Below are 17,718 nucleotides of genomic sequence, written 5' to 3' on the forward strand. Positions count from 1 at the left end.
TTGAGAACTAACTAGTCCAGCAGAGGCGCTTTTTCCTATTTGCCCTATATGAACCAGGTGGCACTAGTGAGCACTGAATTTTTGTTTTGCGGATAGCTCAATGGCCTGACCACTTAGAAAGATGGCGTCTTCGGCAAAGTTGTTCAGTAGCACAAAGGCTATTATTATTTGAGCCAAGAGATTCGATATTTTCTCACCAGGTGTCACTAGTGGGCATTGAATTTTTGTTTTGCAGATGGCTCAATGGCCTGACCACTTAGGAAGATGGCGTCTTCGGCAAAGTTGTTCAGTAGTACAAGGGCTATCATTATTTGAGCCAAGAGATTCAATATTTTCTCAACAGTGAACATTGAATTTTTGTTTTGCGGATAGCCCAGTAGCCTGACCTCTTAGAAATATGGCGTCTTCGGCAAAGCGCCACCTGGTGAGAAAATATCGAATCTTTTAACTCAAATAATGATAGCCCTTGTGCTACTGAACAACTTTGTTGAAGACGCCATCTTTCCAAGTGGTCAGGCCACTGGGCTATCCGCAAAACAAAAATTAAATGCTCACTAGTACCACCTGGTGAGAAAATATTGAATCTCTTGTCTCAAATAATGTAAGCCCTTGTTCTACTGAACAATTTTGCCGAAGACGCAATCTTTCTAAGAGGTCAGGCTACTCGGCTATCCGCAAAACAAAAATTCAGTGCTCACTAGCGCCACCTGGTGAGAAAATATCCATTCTTTTAACTCAAATAATGATAGCCCTTGTGCTACTGAACAACTTTGTTGAAGACGCCATCTTTCCAAGTGGTCAGGCCACTGGGCTATCCGCAAAACAAAAATTCAATGTTCACTAGTGACACCTGGTGAGAAATTTTCGAATCTCTTGACTCAAATGATGTTAGCCCTTGTACTACTGAACAACTTTGCCGAAGACGCCATCTTTCCAAGTGGTCAGGCCACTGGGCTATCCGCAAAACAAAAATTCAATGTTCACTAGTGACACCTGGTGAGAAATATTGAATCTCTTGGCTCAAATAATGATAACCCTTGTGTTACTGAACTACTTTGCCAAAGACGCAATCTTTCTAAGAGGTCAGGCTACTGGGCTATCCGCAAAACAAAAATTCAATGTTTACTAGCGTCACCTGGTGAGAAAATATCGAATCTCTTAGCTCAAATAATGATAGCCCTTGTACTACTGAACAACTTTGCCGAAGACGCCGTCTTCCTAAGTGGTCAGGCCACTGAGCTATTCGCAAAACAATAATTCAATGCCCACTAGTGAGAAAATATTGAATCTCTTGGTTCAAATAATGATAGCCTTTGTGCTACTGAACAACTTTGCCGAAGACGCCATCTTTCTAAGAGGTCAGGCTACTGGGCTATCCGCAAAACAAAAATTCAATGTTCACTGATGAGAAAATATTGAATCTCTTGGCTCAAATAATGTCAGCCCTTGTACTACTGAACAACTTTACCGAAGACGCCATCTTTCTAAGTGGTCAGGCCACTGAGCTATCGGTAAAACAAAAATTCAATGCCCACTAGTGACACCTGGTGAGAAAATATTGAATCTCTTGGCTCAAATAATGATAGCCCTTGTGCTACTGAACAACTTTGCCGAAGACGCAATCTTTCTAAGAGGTCAGGCTACTGGGCTATCCGCAAAACTAAAATTCAATATTCATTAGCGCCACTTGGTGAGAAAATATCGAATCTCTTGGCTCAAATAATAATAGCCTTTGTGCTACTGAACAACTTTGCCGAAGACGCCATATTTCTAAGAGGTCAGGCTACTGGGCTATCCGCAAAACAAAAATTGAATGTTCACTGTTGAGAAAATATTGAATCTCTTGGCTCAAATAATGATAGCCCTTGTACTACTGAACAACTTTGCCGAAGACGCCATCTTCCTAAGTGGTCAGGCCATTGAGCCATCTGCAAAACAAAAATTCAATGCCCACTAGTGACACCTGGTGAGAAAATATCGAATCTCTTGGCTCAAATAATAATAGCCTTTGTGCTACTGAACAACTTTGCCGAAGACGCCATCTTTCTAAGTGGTCAGGCCATTGAGCTATCCGCAAAACAAAAATTCAGTGCTCACTAGTGCCACCTGGTTCATATAGGGCAAATAGGAAAAAGCGCCTCTGCTGGACTAGTTAGTTCTCAACTAAAAAGATGATCCTCATCCCCTCAATGTAAATCGTACTGAGTGCTGAAACTACGCTGAAGATAATACTGCGCTACACCCCAAATTGATGAAATCTCATAAGCCCTGGGAAGAATTTTTGCTTTAAAATATTGAGGGTTTGAAAATATGAATTTTGCAAATATGTAATTCTGAAATATTATTTAATTTTTTGATGTTTAAACAGGCTCAGATTCCGAATATCGGAAAAATACGTTTCTGTTTTCTTAGCCCATGACCTCCTTATTCGACTCGATTTTTTTTAAATATTCCTCGAATTTTTTTAAATATTCCTCTTGAAATAACTGTGATTTTTTATGTTTACTCAACATCATACAAGCAAAGAAAAAAATATTGTATTGAATAAAGTTTATATCAACCATATTAATAAATGATTGATAATCCATTTGGCAAAACTTCAACATTGCTAATATTGCTGTTACTGTTACGCGATACGCGACTGCTTCTTATCGAATTTTCATTCATAAAATGAGCGATCATCAGATCCGAAAAGACTCGTAAGACAGGCATTTCATATGAAAATATAATGTTATCAGTCCCTTGTACCGTGGCTAATCTACTAATAACATCGCGCTGCGTATTCAAAGATTATCTGATAGATGCGTAATGTTTCAAACATGATTCTATATTGCTACGAGTCGAGCCGCGTCGCGATTTTGTTGTGCGCCATCTGGTTTGGTGACGATCTGACGATAGCATCCTGCATTCTACATGATTCGGCCCTGCCTATTTCAGGCGTGTGTGGCAGCGTTACTTCTCAAATGACGTTTCTCTATCCGCACGGCAGCTGGCTGGAAAAATATGTCGCTGCTAAGTGGGGTCACGCCAAATTTTTCAAAAATTTGGTGCAAAAATGCTCAAATTAGGGCCCCCGACTATGCCTATGACCTGCAGGGGAATATGAGGGTGCAGTATATACAAAAATATGGGTATATTTTTGGTTTATAAGCTTTGAATGAGAGGGTGAAAAAATCATTCATTTCAATACACTGATCCGTATACGCACGCGTTACGCGTTCAATTTTTTGAACCAGTTTGTGGAAAATTGGGGAAAACCCTTGGGAAAAACGTTCATATTTCAAATTTATCACCTGAATCCAGTTAGTTACCCTTTATTTAGTAATTGAAAATATTTTGTAAATTTATATCCAGCCCAGTCGTTCAATATTTAGGCTCATTTCCACGGTACTAAAGTATCAAATTTTACGGGAAAATCGAAAACTGATTTTCCGGAAAATACCTCAGTGACAATGTTTGAGATCATTTAAACCTTTCTGAGTAAAAAAAAGTATATGTCACCGCTTTAAATTTCCTGAAAATCACGTAAATACCTAATTGATGGAAAAAATTTCCCGACTTTGCTTGTTTCGCCGAAGTAAGCTGGAAAAACGAGGTAAAATTCTGGAAAAGTTTTTTCCACGATTTGAAGGAAACATGATCCCTCGTAGCGTGAAAGGTTTTATATGACCCAATTCGGCCAGGTTTAAGCAGCCCAATGGTCTAGAGTCAGCATAACGCCTTCGCTCCCATACAAATTTCAAATTGCTCAAACCCATTAGACGATCGCCTTAAGATGTGCTACGAACGATTCCCGAAGGTACCATTTATTTACCGAATGCAACCAACTCGTCACGGTAATGGTTCCATAAATATTTAATCGACTGATAGATCAATCCATTATGAACATTGGAAAGTTTACGCCCACGATAGTTGAAAGTGAATCCTTTCGGCTTGGCTCACGTGCCAGGGATGGTACCGTTCTGATGCATATTACGGACACTTAAAGCCTTAGTAAAACATGACTCATAATAATGTATGTGAATTAAATTATATTATATGATACCCTTCTTAATTTAAGTTGATGATTTTGATTTCGCAAGTTCAAAAACCTCAAGCAATTGGTCTTGTCTTTCAGACTGTTCCTCATTTTGAACCACGTCCCAACAATTTTGATCTGTTTAAACACATCCTAAACTTTAAAAGTAAGATTTAATTCATCAAGTTGTTAAATACTTGTCAAAGGCAAAATAGAGCGTTATAAATTTTAAAAGATGTCTAAAAAAAGCTTTTAAATTGCCCATCTAAGTGATGACAGTTGAACAACAAATGTTAGAACATTTCAAATAAAAAAATTCATATTCAATTTAGAATGTCCAGAATAAAAATTTGTTTGAAATTCGAACCAGAACGGTAAATCAATTTGCACTGGCCCGTCATAAGGAAGCCGTAGAGCCTAGTCAATTTTCGATGGTGTAACTTTCCCTCTCCGGTGCGTATGCATGGGAAATTGATAGTGCTATTAGATTAACGCAGTCCAGTCGAGTAATTCATCCTGAAGTGTTTCCTTGGTGAGGCTTTTTATCAGTCAAGCCGTTTTTGCCTGTAGCTTTCTTTACCCAGGCTTGGTTAAGCCGAACGCTCCTTTGCCATAATTAAATAACCAAACGTGCCGAAGGATCGTCAGAGCATTTGCATAATTTATCGGTGATGAAACTGCAATGCACAGAAGTTTATTTTGTCGATTTTAGACGCTTATTAGACAGCGGCTCAGCATTATAATATTTAAACCCTATGTTAAAAATTTATCTAAATGTTATGATATTATTTCAATTTTTCTTTTAGTAGGACAGCCAACAAACAGTTCACATCTAGAAGTACGTGTCAAAAACATTTTTTTTTTTCATTAAAATCTATAATTATGATTTTGAAAATTCCTGTAATAAAAACTACTTGGGATCATGTAAGATTTTTTAGAGATTCATGCCAGATTACAAGTTACAAGTTGGAACATTTTCTGACCATTGGTAAAAACCAGAGAGTAAGCAATTATCACGGTATAACCGCAGTCCGTGCCATCTCAATTTTTTTTTAGAAAATGGTGTATAAATTCTTATTTTACAACTTCAAGCATTTCATCTTCGATTATCAACAAGGTTTTGTGCCGGAACAAACATCAACTTGGTTCTCCAAACTTCGTTCATCGCTCAAACATCAACTCAACATCAAAAGGTCAACAGGTCGACTCTATTTCTATGGAATTTTCGGCTGCTTTTTGGAATAGTTGAAAAATCGTTTTTCGCAGGTTGGATTAATCATTCTTTAACGCGAAGCAGTACAATATAAGTGAAATTTATGAAGATATTTTTGATGGTCTGTTTTAAATGTTATGAAATATGTGTTACTAGTGGTCCCAGCAGAATTTTTGTTGCCTGGCAGGAAACATGGTTAACCAATTTAATCGTTTCTCAAAAGGTTCATTCTGATGCGTTTTTCTCAAAATTCTTTGATATTATAATCGATTCTGAAAAATATCTGTGACTTAAAATTTGCCTACCTCCAGGGGCACAAAAACACGGCACCTTTCCAATCCGAACTAACCCAGCGATTCACCGGAATAACACTGTTCGATAAAAAAAAACATTTTGGCTGGATCAGGGACGCGGTTATATGGGTCTTGAAGTGCAAGAAAAGTGTAGAAAGAGGCCGTTTTCAAATGATTTGCAGCACCCTTGGATTATTTTTTGACAAAGTTTGAAAATTTTGCATTTTTCATCAAAAAAAGCGTAATGGGCAAAATATCAATATTATTTCAAATTCAATTATTCGACCATTGAATTAGTCAAATCAATATTTTTTAGCACTATATCGCTTCAGGGAAACGTGCACCATTGCAGAAGAATATTGGCATCATTTTTATATATGAATTTGGAATGTTAACGATCATTAAACAAGCATATGAGGATGTGCACCATATAAATACTATTTATTTTTCTATTCCACACATATCTGGTTCATTATATAATAGTTATTATTGGTTCAAGAAGACGCTTGATTGGGATTCAATTTTTTGCTCCATTTGATAAAGCAATGAGCAATGCAATCCAGTAACATTTGATTTCAACCAGGATACGACTACGGTAAATTGATGTGCATATCTGTTGTGTTTATATGTGCTGGTTGGTCTGATAAACTCTTGGCAATAATACAAAATTAGGTTGGACACTGACATGTAAGTGGTCTTACATGAGCTAGTCGGTTTATCAGGAGCTGATGGCGAAGTCTGTGAAAAATGTGATAATAATGTTATTTGCGATTCCCAAAGATTTTGATAGGTACTCAAAAACTGATTTAGTGGTAACATGCCTGCTTCTTACTTGTAAGATGATACAATTTCTGGTTAAACCATTTCCGATTTTTTTGATGGTTCTACATTTTACATATTTTTCAGCAATTTTAATCAAACTTTCAAATGGAGCCTTAGTTTCTTGTTCAATGGGATGTTTTCTACAAATGGGTTTAGTTGTAAGCATATTGGAAACATAAAGAAGTCGACCATTAAGGTTAAGTTTAAACTCGTCTCCCATATAAGGACAAACGTGTCCGTTTATGAGCCCCCATTCCCATATCCTCGAAACGAGTAAAAATGCTTTTCAATTAAGTGAAGAAACAATTTATCCATACATTTATGATAAACAATTTTGTGAAACTTCACGTAATTTCTATTTTTTTTTTTTTGAACAAGAAGACATAGAAAAACAAGTGTTTTACTCATTTTGAATATATCGCAATTATTTGTGAAATTCATTCCAAATTTCAAACTGAAAGTTTGATTAAAATTGCCGAAAAACATGTGAAATTTAGAACCGAAAAATAAAAAATATATTGGAAATGGTTTAACCAGAAATTGTTTCATCTTACAAGTAAGAAGCAGGCATGTTACCACTAAAACAGTTTTCACAAATGATTAGTATTGTGCACAGAATGAATCAAAGAGCTCATGCCTGCCTGAGCGGCTTTCGCAAAAAATGTGATAATGATGATTACTAAATTATTTGTTGCTATTTGATGTTATTCTATAATTTTTCTAGGGATATTCCGAGGAAAATGAATGTCACAATAAGTAAACAATTCTTAATGAGTACCTATCGAAATATTTAGAAATCTCTAATCTAATCTACACACTAAGCTCTTACGATGAATTTCACCGTAATCTCAACAGCTGAACAGTTCGGTGAAATAAATCACCGTAACTTCGTCGGAATTTAACGGATTCCGGTGATTTTTTACCGAATACTGTAAAAATTTACCGTACTCTGTTAATTTATTTTACCGAACTGTTCAGCTGTCGAAATTTCACAGGAATCCGTAAAATAATTTAAGTGTGCACATTTTTTTTGCAGACATCGTCTCCTGATAAACCGACTAGCGCATGTAAGACCACTTACATGTCAGTGTCCAACCTATATAAATTTTGTATTGCTGCTGAGAGTTTATTAGACCAACCAGCACATATAAACATAACAGACACATAAATTTTCCGTAGTCGTATCCTTGTTGAAATCAAATGTTACTGGATTGCATTGCTCATTGCTTTATCTAATGGAGCAAAAAATCAAATCCTAATCAAGCGTCTTCTTGAACCTATAATAATTATATAATGAACCAGATGTGTGAAATAGAAAAATAAGTAGTATTTATATGGTGCACATCCTCACATACTTGCTTAATGATCGTCAACATTCCAAATTCATATATAAAAATGATGCCAATATTCTTCTGATATGGTGCACGTTTCCCTGAAGCGATCTAGTGCTAAAAAATATTGATTTGAATAATTCAATGCTTGAATAATTGAATTTGAAAATATATTGATATTTTGCTTATTACGCTCTTTTTTGATAAAAAATGCAAAATTTTCAAACTTTGTCAAAAAATAATCCAAGGGTGCTGCAAATCATTTGAAAACGGCCTCTTTCTACACTTTTCTTGTACTTCAAGACCCATATAAACGCGTCCCTGATCCAGCCAAAATTTTTTTTTGTCGAACAGTGTAATTCCGGAAACAGTAACATTCCATAATTGAAATCCGTTAAGTGTTCGCTGAAGTTTTAGTATTTTTTTCTTTCAAACATTCCTGATTTCTCATGTTTTTGGAGGATACCCTACTCGAGGTGTTTGGTGTTGATGATTTTCCTTATGAGAATTAAATTCATACAACTATGCTAAATTACTAAAGGAGTTTCTTAGACAATAGATAGCGGGAATTTTTAACAACAAACAAATCTTAATGTATAACAGATCTTCTCGAAGGCACGGTAATTGGCTGGGCATGGCGTACCATTGGTACCTCGCGTACCTACAGGAATAAAATAGACCCCATTGTGTGGTCCTTAGCCTCTTGCCCAGCAACTCCTATCCCTACCTCCTCGTGGTACTGGCCGGGGTACGAGTAACCTTGGGGAAGATCGGGTAACCAACCCCCGGTGGGAACTTTGGTCGTATGCTGACAGGGAAGGGGGGGTTTGCTTCTGCAAACCTTGAGCGTCTGTACTCCATGTTAGGAGCGGCTCACAACAGCGTCTGTTCCCCATGTCAGGGGCGGCTGATCATCGTCCGAGTGCCAGAGAAGGACTCTAAGCTAAACTGCGCACTATGGCCCTCCGAACATATAGGGGGAATGGTCCTCCGTAAATCTAGGGGGTCCGATGTACTGAAGATCCGCGGTTTCGACATCGTAGCGCTGCAGGAGGTGTGCTGGACAGGTTCGATGGTGCGAACATATAGAGGTAATCATACCATCTACCAGAGCTGCGGCAACACACGTGAGCTGGGAACAGCTTTTATAGTGATGGGTGATATGCAGAGTGGCCGATCAACGAAAGAATGTGCAAGTTGAGGCTCAAAGGCCGGTTCTTCAACTTCAGCATCATAAACGTGCATAGCCCTCACTCCGGAAGCACTGATGATGACAAGGACGCATTTTACGCGCAGCTCGAACGCGAGTACGACCGCTGCCCAAGCCACGACGTCAAGATCATCATAGGAGACTTAAACGCTCAGGTTGGCCAGGAGGAGGAGTTCAGACCGACGATTGGAAAGTTCAGCGCCCACCAGCTGACGAACTAGAACGGCCTACGACTGATAGAGTTTGCCGCCTCCAAGAACATGGCCATTCGCAGCACCTACTTCCAGCACAGCCTCCCGTATCGATACACCTGGAGATCACCACTGCAGACGGAATCACAAATCGACCACGTTTTGATCGATGGACGACACTTCTCCGATATAACCGACGTCAGAACCTATCGTGGCGCTAACATTGACTCCGACCACTACCTGGTGATGGTGAAACTGCGCCCAAAACTATCCGTCATCAACAATGTACGGTACCGACGCCCGCCTCGGTATAACCTAGCGCGACTGGCCCAACCAAACGTCGCTGCCGCGTACGCGCAACATCTCGAGGTAGCGTTGCCGGAAGAGGGCGAGCTTGACGAAGCCCCTCTTGAGGACTGCTGGAGCAACATAAAAGCAGCCATCAACAACGCAGCCGTGAGCATCGTCAGGTACGTGGAAAGAAGGACATGTGACGATTGGTTCGACGATGAATGCAGGCAGGTTTTGGAGGAGAAGGATGCAGCGTGGGCTGCAATGCTGCAGCAAGGAACGCGACAAATCGTGGAGCGATATAAAAGAAAACGAAAGCAGCAAACCCGCCTATTCCGGGACAAAAAGCGCCGCCTGGAAGAAGCGGAATGTGAAGAAATGGAACAGCTGCATCGTTCACAAGAAACGCGAAAGTTCTACGAGAAGCTTAACGCATCCCGAAAAGGCTTCGTGCCGCGAGCCGAAATGTGTAGGGATAAGGACGGAAGCATCTTGACGGACGGACGTGAGGTGATTGAAAGGTGGAAGCAGCACTACGATGAACACCTGAATGGCACGGAGAACACAGGCGCCGAGGGTCACGACAGCGGAGGAAGTGGCTACGTCAGCACGGCGGATGAAGGAAACCAACCTGTCCCCACATTGAGGGAAGTTAAGGATGCCATCAACCAGCTCAAGAATAACAAGGCCGCTGGTAAGGATGGCATTGGAGCTGAACTCATCAAAATGGGCCCGGAGAGGTTGGCAGCCTGTCTGCACCGGCTGATTGTCAGAATCTGGGAAACGGAACAGCTGCCGGAGGAGTGGAAGCAAGGGGTCATATGCCCCATCTACAAGAAGGGCGACAAACTGGAATGTGAAAACTATCGTGCGATCACTATCCTGAATGCCGCCTACAAAGTGCTATCCCAGATTATCTTCCGTCGTCTATCACCAATAACAAATGAGTTTGTGGGAAGTTATCAAGCTGGTTTCATCAACGGCCGCTCGACAATGGACCAAATCTTCACTGTACGGCAAATCCTCCAGAAATGCCGTGAATACCAAGTCCCAACGCATCACTTGTTCATCGATTTCAAAGCGGCTTATGATATCATCAACCGCGAAGAGCTATGGAAAATCATGGACGAATACAGCTTTCCCGGGAAGCTCACAAGACTAATAAGAGCAACGATGGACGGTGTGCAGAATAGCCTGAAGATTTCTGGCGAACATTCCAGTTCGTTCGAATCCCGCCGGGGACTTCGACAGGGTGATGGACTTTCGTGCCTGCTGTTCAACATCGCGCTAGAAGGTGTCATGCGGAGAGCCGGGTTCAATAACCGAGGTACGATTTTCACAAGATCCAGCCAATTTGTTTGCTTCGCGGATGATATGGATATTATCGGCAGAACATCTGGAACGGTGGCAGACCTGTACACCCGCCTGAAACGTGAAGCGACAAAAGTCGGCCTGATGGTGAATGCGTCAAAAACAAAGTACACGCTGATAGGCGGAACCGAGCGCGACAGAGCCCGCCTGGGAAGCAGTGTTACGATAGACGGGGATACTTTTGAGGTGGTTGATGAGTTCGTCTACCTCGGATCCTTGTTAACGGCTGATAACAACGTTAGTCGTGAAATACGGAGACGCATCATCAGTGGAAGTCGCGCCTACTATGGGCTCCAGAAGAAGCTGCGGTCGAGAAAGATTCACCCTCGCACCAAATGTACCATGTACAAAACGCTTATAAGACCGGTGGTCCTCTATGGACATGAAGCATGGACCATGCTGGAAGAGGACCTGCATGCACTTGGAGTGTTCGAACGAAGGGTGCTTAGGACGATCTTTGGCGGAGTACAGGAAAACGGTGTGTGGCGGCGGAGAATGAACCACGAGCTCGCTAGGCTCTTCGGCGAACCCAGTATCCAGAAGTTGCGAAAGCCGGAAGGGTGCGCTGGGCAGGGCATGTTGCAAGACTACTGGACAACAATCCTGCAAAGATGGTGTTCGCGTCGAATCCGGTTGGCACAAGAAGGCGAGGAGCACAGCGAGCGAGGTGGCTTGATCAGGTGCAACAAGATCTGGAGAACGTGGGCCAAAATCGAAGTTGGAGAGACACAGCCATGAACCGAGTAAATTGGCGTAACATCGTTAACGATGTTTTATCGAGTTAATTGATGTAATACCATCTAAATAAATAATAATCTTTTTAAGAATTTCAAACCTAGCTATGTTTTCTTCAAATAAATGACAGAAATCTAAACTGATGTGATTTTTTTTATTCCAGTAATTAATTCTTTCTTTGATTTTGCTTAGTTTTTGTAAAGTTACACACGAATAAATTTAGTGCTGAAAAGATAGTTGATTATATTTTATATTCTTGAGAAATAACAAAAATTTTTTGAATAATTTCCAACAGATCTGCAGCAAAAAGTTTGAAGCCTTCCATAAATGTTCTTTGATGAATTTAGTATAATCAAATTCCTCAAGTAATATCGAAGAGTGGCTTCAGAACTTTTGCTACAAATCTCTTGGAAATTTGCCAAAACATATAATCCGATTTATTCATACTTTCCGCGTGAATTCCTCTTGGAGGACAGCTATTTCTTCTAGGAATGCCTACTTTTTATTCACAAATTGATTCTGGAATATGTTTCCGGATTCAACTAGAAAAATACTTAACCTTTCAAAAGTTCAAAGTTTTCCCTCTCATCTCCTCCAAAAATTCATTGATTTTGTCAAATCTTATACTGAATTATTTCACTGAAAGTTCTACTAGAAATTTCTTTGTGAGTTTATTTAAATAGTATTCACACACATTTAGCTATAGACCCATTCGCTAAGTTCATGGCTTTTAATGAAAATTTCCAAAATATCCTGGATTACCTCCTGGATTATACAAGAATTATTTACGAAAAGTGTTTTTGAGACGTCTCTTGCCTTCGAATCTTCGGAGGGAAATTTTGTTGCTAGTAAAAGAATCTGTTGAGAAATTTGAAGCAATATAACTGGGAAAATAGAAGGATTTTATTCAGATGTTAATAACGAAATTTATAAGGATCTTCCCAAAATATTCCTTTAGAAAAAGTTTTATCAATTATTGGTTGAATCCGTATTCTGGGATTGAATTCTCGTGCAATTCTCAGAGACTTTCTGGCAGAATTCTGGAGAATCCAGAAGTTAAAATAGGAATTATGCTAGATTTCAAGAGTAGTTTCTAAAGACAATTTTGATGGAATTTCTTGAGAAATCTGGGTTTTCTGTCTGCACGACGCTTTCTGGAGGAACTTCGTACAACATGTTTTCGTACTCCATAAAACAACACTTTAAAGAATCTAAAGAAAAAATCTATGAATTTGTATAATTCTTCAACGCAATGCTGGGAATGGTAATAGTAGTAGGCTTGAATTTTGCGAAAATCACGTGGCTTTTCCAGTACAGTAGTTCAATAACGTGATTCTCATCAAGTAGCCTATTTTGGGTGCATGAATTTTCTAAATTGTTAGTGTCATTGAAGGCTCTAAATGCAGGAAATGCAGGGGGAAATAGAACATTTTTCTACAGTAATTTTTGGTTGCCATTAGCAACGGGTGTTTTGCAATTTTCAAGGCTCTTTGCCTACAGCAGCGATAGGCGTGAGTTTCACTGGCTTCGCTGACTGCGATTGGCTTTGTTTGGCTACTGTAGAATGAATTTCAGATTTTTCCCAACCCTGCTTAAACGCGTAGTTGCATAATTCCTATAAAAAATACATAATTTTTATATTAAGTTCATAAGGGATACGTATTAAGCTCATAAAAAATACTTCAAATTTTCAAAGAAATGCAAAAAATTCTTCTTCTTTCTGGCATTACGTCCCAACTGGGACAAAGCCTGCTTCTCATATTGTGTTCTTATGAGCACTTATACAGTTATTAACTGAGAGCTTCCTTTGCCGATTGACCATTTTTGCATGTGTTTATCGTGTGGCAGGTACGAAGATACTCTATGCCCTGGGAATCGAGAAAATTTCCTTTACGAAAAGATCCTCGACCAGCGGGATTTGAACCCACGACCCTCAGCATGGTCATGCTGAATAGCTGCGCGTTTACCGCTACGGCTATCTGGGCCCCTACAAAAAATTCGTTTAAGATTTAAATTTAGTAATATCTTAAATTACGAATTTTATCATAAAACATCTTAGGCAATGTGATTTGAAAAACACCACCAATATTTTCGCGTGTAACTTCTACAGTTCTACCAAAACACCACAATTTGTTTGCAATTTTCTATAAGTAGGTGAAAATTGGTTTATACAGCGCTCTGTTCAACATAGTATCATGAAGCTTGCAAAACATTTTCCATTCGTTTGAACGCAATAAAAAAAAACAAAGAATAATGAATAAGAATTTTTATGGTAAAGCCTATACCACTTAAATTTTTCTGTGAGGTATATCTTCAGAAATTTCATCAAAAATTAAGAAATTCTATGGTGAATTTTCCAACAAATGTCTTTCAGAAAGAAGTTCGTCGAAAATTTATTTTGAAGATATCCCTGTTCAAATAGCTCGGAAAATTTTAAAGTATTTTCGCAGAAGAGGTTTTGAAAAATCAAAATGTATTCCGCTAGAAACTTTATACGAATATTTAAATTTTATTAGGAAAGGACTTAACAAGAAATTTTCATAAATAATTTTTTCGAGAATTTCGAAGAAATGGGGAGAGTAACATCATTTATTTTAGCAATATGATAGAGATTCTTTGAGCAATTTTCTAGTAAGATAAGAAAGCCTAAAGAAACTTCTGGAAAAATCTGTTGAATAATCCCGGGAATGATTTTTCGTTGGGATCCCAGGAGGAACTCAGGAAACAGCTGTAAAAGAGTTCTTGGGGAAAGCACTGAAAAAGTACAGAAATAATTTATGAATAAATCCTTAGAGGAATCTCTTCAAAGCACATGATCAAATATGTAAAAAGTTCAAGGATTGTGAAAGAATCACTAGAAATATTCCTCGTGAGTGCTTTGGAAGAATTCTTGAAGGATTTTTTTTGCTGAATTAGAATGAATATTTTTCGTAGTGCAAAAAAAGTTTGCAAATATCGCTGATGTGCAACAAAATTAAAAAACAAATAAAACCAATACAAATCTAAGCAAACTACGAAATTTGTAAAACCCCGACATTACTTCTGTAAATCATAAGTTTGCTGAGCTCCTTCCAGAAAAAAATCCTAGCTACGCCAATAATTGCCATCAAGTAGACTGTTTGTAAGGAATGACAGCGCGGCAGGACGGCCTAGAGTAGAGAAGGGCGAACCTTTCGCGAACGGTTCAAAATAACTAGTTCTTTGCGGTGAACGAATGAGTCATAGTTCTTTTTTTGAGAACGGTAGTTCAGCAAGAACGATTTACTGAACGCGAACTGCGAATGAACGAACCAACGAACGTGAAGAAGAGAATCGTTCGGCAAAGAGAAACGAAGCGAATGGAGAACGATACACTTCGATCTTGGCATGCCTCTTCTACGACCACAAAACGCTGGTTACGATTCGGTGTGACAAATGACCAATTATTGGAATGTGTTTGTGTGAGTGATGATTCCTCGTCACTTTACTTCAATCATTTCATTCATTCAACGTATGTCTGAATTAGCTGGATAAGTTGGTTAAGTACGGATAGACAAGGCAATTGACGCGTTGGTTAAGTACGGATAGACGCGCAATGAAAGAATTACTTATATTTTCATTTAATACTAGTTTCAAAATAATGTATTTTGTTCAATTTTATGTAGCACAAATTTTCTAACCAATAAAAGTATCATGATTAAGATGTTTTTTTTTTCACTTTTGACGCAATACATTAATCTTAAGGCGAAAAATAAAAAGATTTCTCAAAAGAACGAAAGAACGGTTCAAAAGAACTAGTTCACTTCCGAGAACGGAACGAATGAGAACTGTTCATTGAAAAGAACTGTTTTGCCCATTTCTAGCCTAGAGTAGGGCTCGAGGTATCTATAAATACCTTGGTAGGGCTCTTACACTAAACTTGGATTTCAGACGGGTTAAATTGGAAAAAAAACCCTCTTACACTGCACTATCACAGTACTACATTTTTGCTCCCGAACGACGAGCCGCCGGCACTACTCCGTTGGGAAACCCCTGACGGATCACTCGCAACGATGCTGGGCACAATGTTCCAGCTGCTTTCAACGCGAGGAAACCCACTCTGGTCATTTTTACTCCGGTCGGATTTCCGGAATTAAAAAATGCGTCCGTAGCACTACGCGGTCCGTAATTTTCTCTCTCATTTTTCCTCAAAACGTCATCGTTTCGACCAAACACACTCCACACAAACGTCACCATTTCCTGCCACCGTCCTTGACAGTTATGCTACTTTAAGTTGCCGTTGCTTCTCTTGCTACGGGAGTTGATGGAGACCTAACTTTATTCACTCATACAATATTTTAATCACTACATACATCTCTGGGCGAAATCAGCAGTGAAAGGATCATGTAAGTCCATTCGCTCGTTATCAAGCCAATTCGTGACATAACAACACCATTGTGGTTTTTCGATGGAAAAGTAAAATGCGAAAGATTCCTAATAGTGGAATTTGTAGTACAATATCTTGTAAAATATATCTACCCATACAAATAGAAATGGAATGATGTTTGTATGTCACGAGTTAACTTGAGGACGAGTCAGTGGATTTGCATATTTTTTTCATTGTTGTATTCGTTCAGGACTGCGACGTAGAACAATTTTGGGAGAGTCTACGGAATAGTCGAAAAATCGGGAGAAACCTAATCTGTCACTTTGTGCATGTTATTTTCCAACAGCCTACTTGATGGCGAGGCGAAGTCAGCCGGGTCCACTCGTTAAACGGGAAAAAAAATAAAAAAATGAAGGAACAGATAGTGTTTTAATTAGGGACGAAAAAAATCATGCTCACTATACTCAATTCACTGAATTTATGCCACCATCAAAGTAACCAGTAGAAGCATTAACCTAAGAATGCTAATGTCGCTGCTGTTCGTGTTACCAACATCTAGTTTGCCACGAACTGACAGCGTGAGTACCGGGTCTCAAAGTGTCAGATTAATTTTAAGAACCAAAACAACATCATGGTATAGAACAAACAATGAAAAACCATAATTTAAGGTAATAAAAATTGAAATAAGTTTTGTGACAACTACGCCATTAGCGTTCTACTACTAATATTTCTATTAAGTAACCGCACCACCACCAATATGATTGTACCAATGAAGATAGCACAAAAGTAGATGGGCAAAACAAACAACGATGCCCGTATGTCGTTGGTGTTTTTGAATATCAGAAGCAGAAGAGTGTCAGTTTTAGAAAATTGATTATCAATGAGGTTCAAATTAATTTAAAAATATGCTGCTATACGAGTAATGAAGGATCCGATGCACGGAATGGATTATATTGACGCGTCTTTAGTGTGCCTCGTGCAAATATTACAACTTCCTGAAGCGGAATGTAAAAAAGTCAAGCTGGTTAAAAAATGAATATCATTTTTTGTTTCCGATTATCAAAAAGCGATTGAGTAGCAGCAGGTTAAAAGGAAACTGACAATCTTGCGCAAGCGCTTTGCCAATCTTTGTTGTGTTGTCAAGGTGAGGATAAAAACAAATAAAAATCAACGAAGTTCTACCCAGCAAGTATCAATGTAGGCGAGGGTAGATTGAGTATTTTCGTCCCTGGTTTTAATCAAGCCCATGATGCTAAGGCAGCGTCCATTTATTACGTAACGCTAAAATTGTAAATTTTTGACCTCCTCCCCCCCGTCCGTAACGCTTTTTGTATGAATTTTTTCAACTTCTTGTATGAACCGTAACACTTGAGCCTACTCCCCCTAGAGCGTTATGTAATTTAAGGATGCCACGTTAGTACACTTTTTAAATTTGTTTTTCAATTTTTTTATGTTGGCGTTAAATGAAGCATGCAGCACAATTTTATTTATTTTACACAATCGTTCACAAAGTGTAGAATAAGGGTTCTAATCAACTGAGGAACTGAGGAATCTAAATTTAAAATTCGTAAAAAGATTTCTGTAAAAAAATCATTATGCAGAGAAATAGAATCCAAATACCATCCTAAATTTCGAATTTATTTCGGATTTCTTGATAATATTTAATATAATTAAATCTTCGGAATAATTTGTGGTAATTTGCTTTCTAGGACTCTTTGATGGGTATCCTGGAAAAATTATAACAAAAAAGTTGAATGGAGTTTGCCGGATGGTTTGTCTGAAAACTTCTGGTAGATTTTCAGTAGAATCACAGAAATTCAAAAACAAAATGATTGCGGTATAATTTCTGTCAAACTACAATACAGATTTGTGAAAAAAAAACATTGTTGATAGCAACC

At 38.7% G+C, this 17,718-nt stretch overlaps 1 protein-coding gene across 13 annotated transcripts in view; it reads left to right on the top strand.

The window, feature by feature from the left end:
- LOC5567575 (uncharacterized protein ZK1073.1) overlaps positions 1–17,718 on the top strand; it is a 260,885-nt gene that overhangs the window by 168,426 nt on the left and 74,741 nt on the right. The window contains exon 2 of one of the 13 annotated variants that reach the window (XM_021848533.1): positions 13,926–13,930. The exons of the other annotated variants lie outside the window; for them this stretch is intronic. Within the exon in view, the coding sequence (XP_021704225.1) occupies positions 13,926–13,930 (5 nt within the window). The remainder of the gene's footprint in view (positions 1–13,925; positions 13,931–17,718) is intronic. 13 annotated transcript variants of the gene reach the window in all.

The sequence above is a fragment of the Aedes aegypti genome, chromosome 3 (genome assembly GCF_002204515.2).
Source record: "Aedes aegypti strain LVP_AGWG chromosome 3, AaegL5.0 Primary Assembly, whole genome shotgun sequence".
Classification (NCBI taxonomy): Eukaryota; Metazoa; Arthropoda; class Insecta; order Diptera; family Culicidae; genus Aedes; species Aedes aegypti.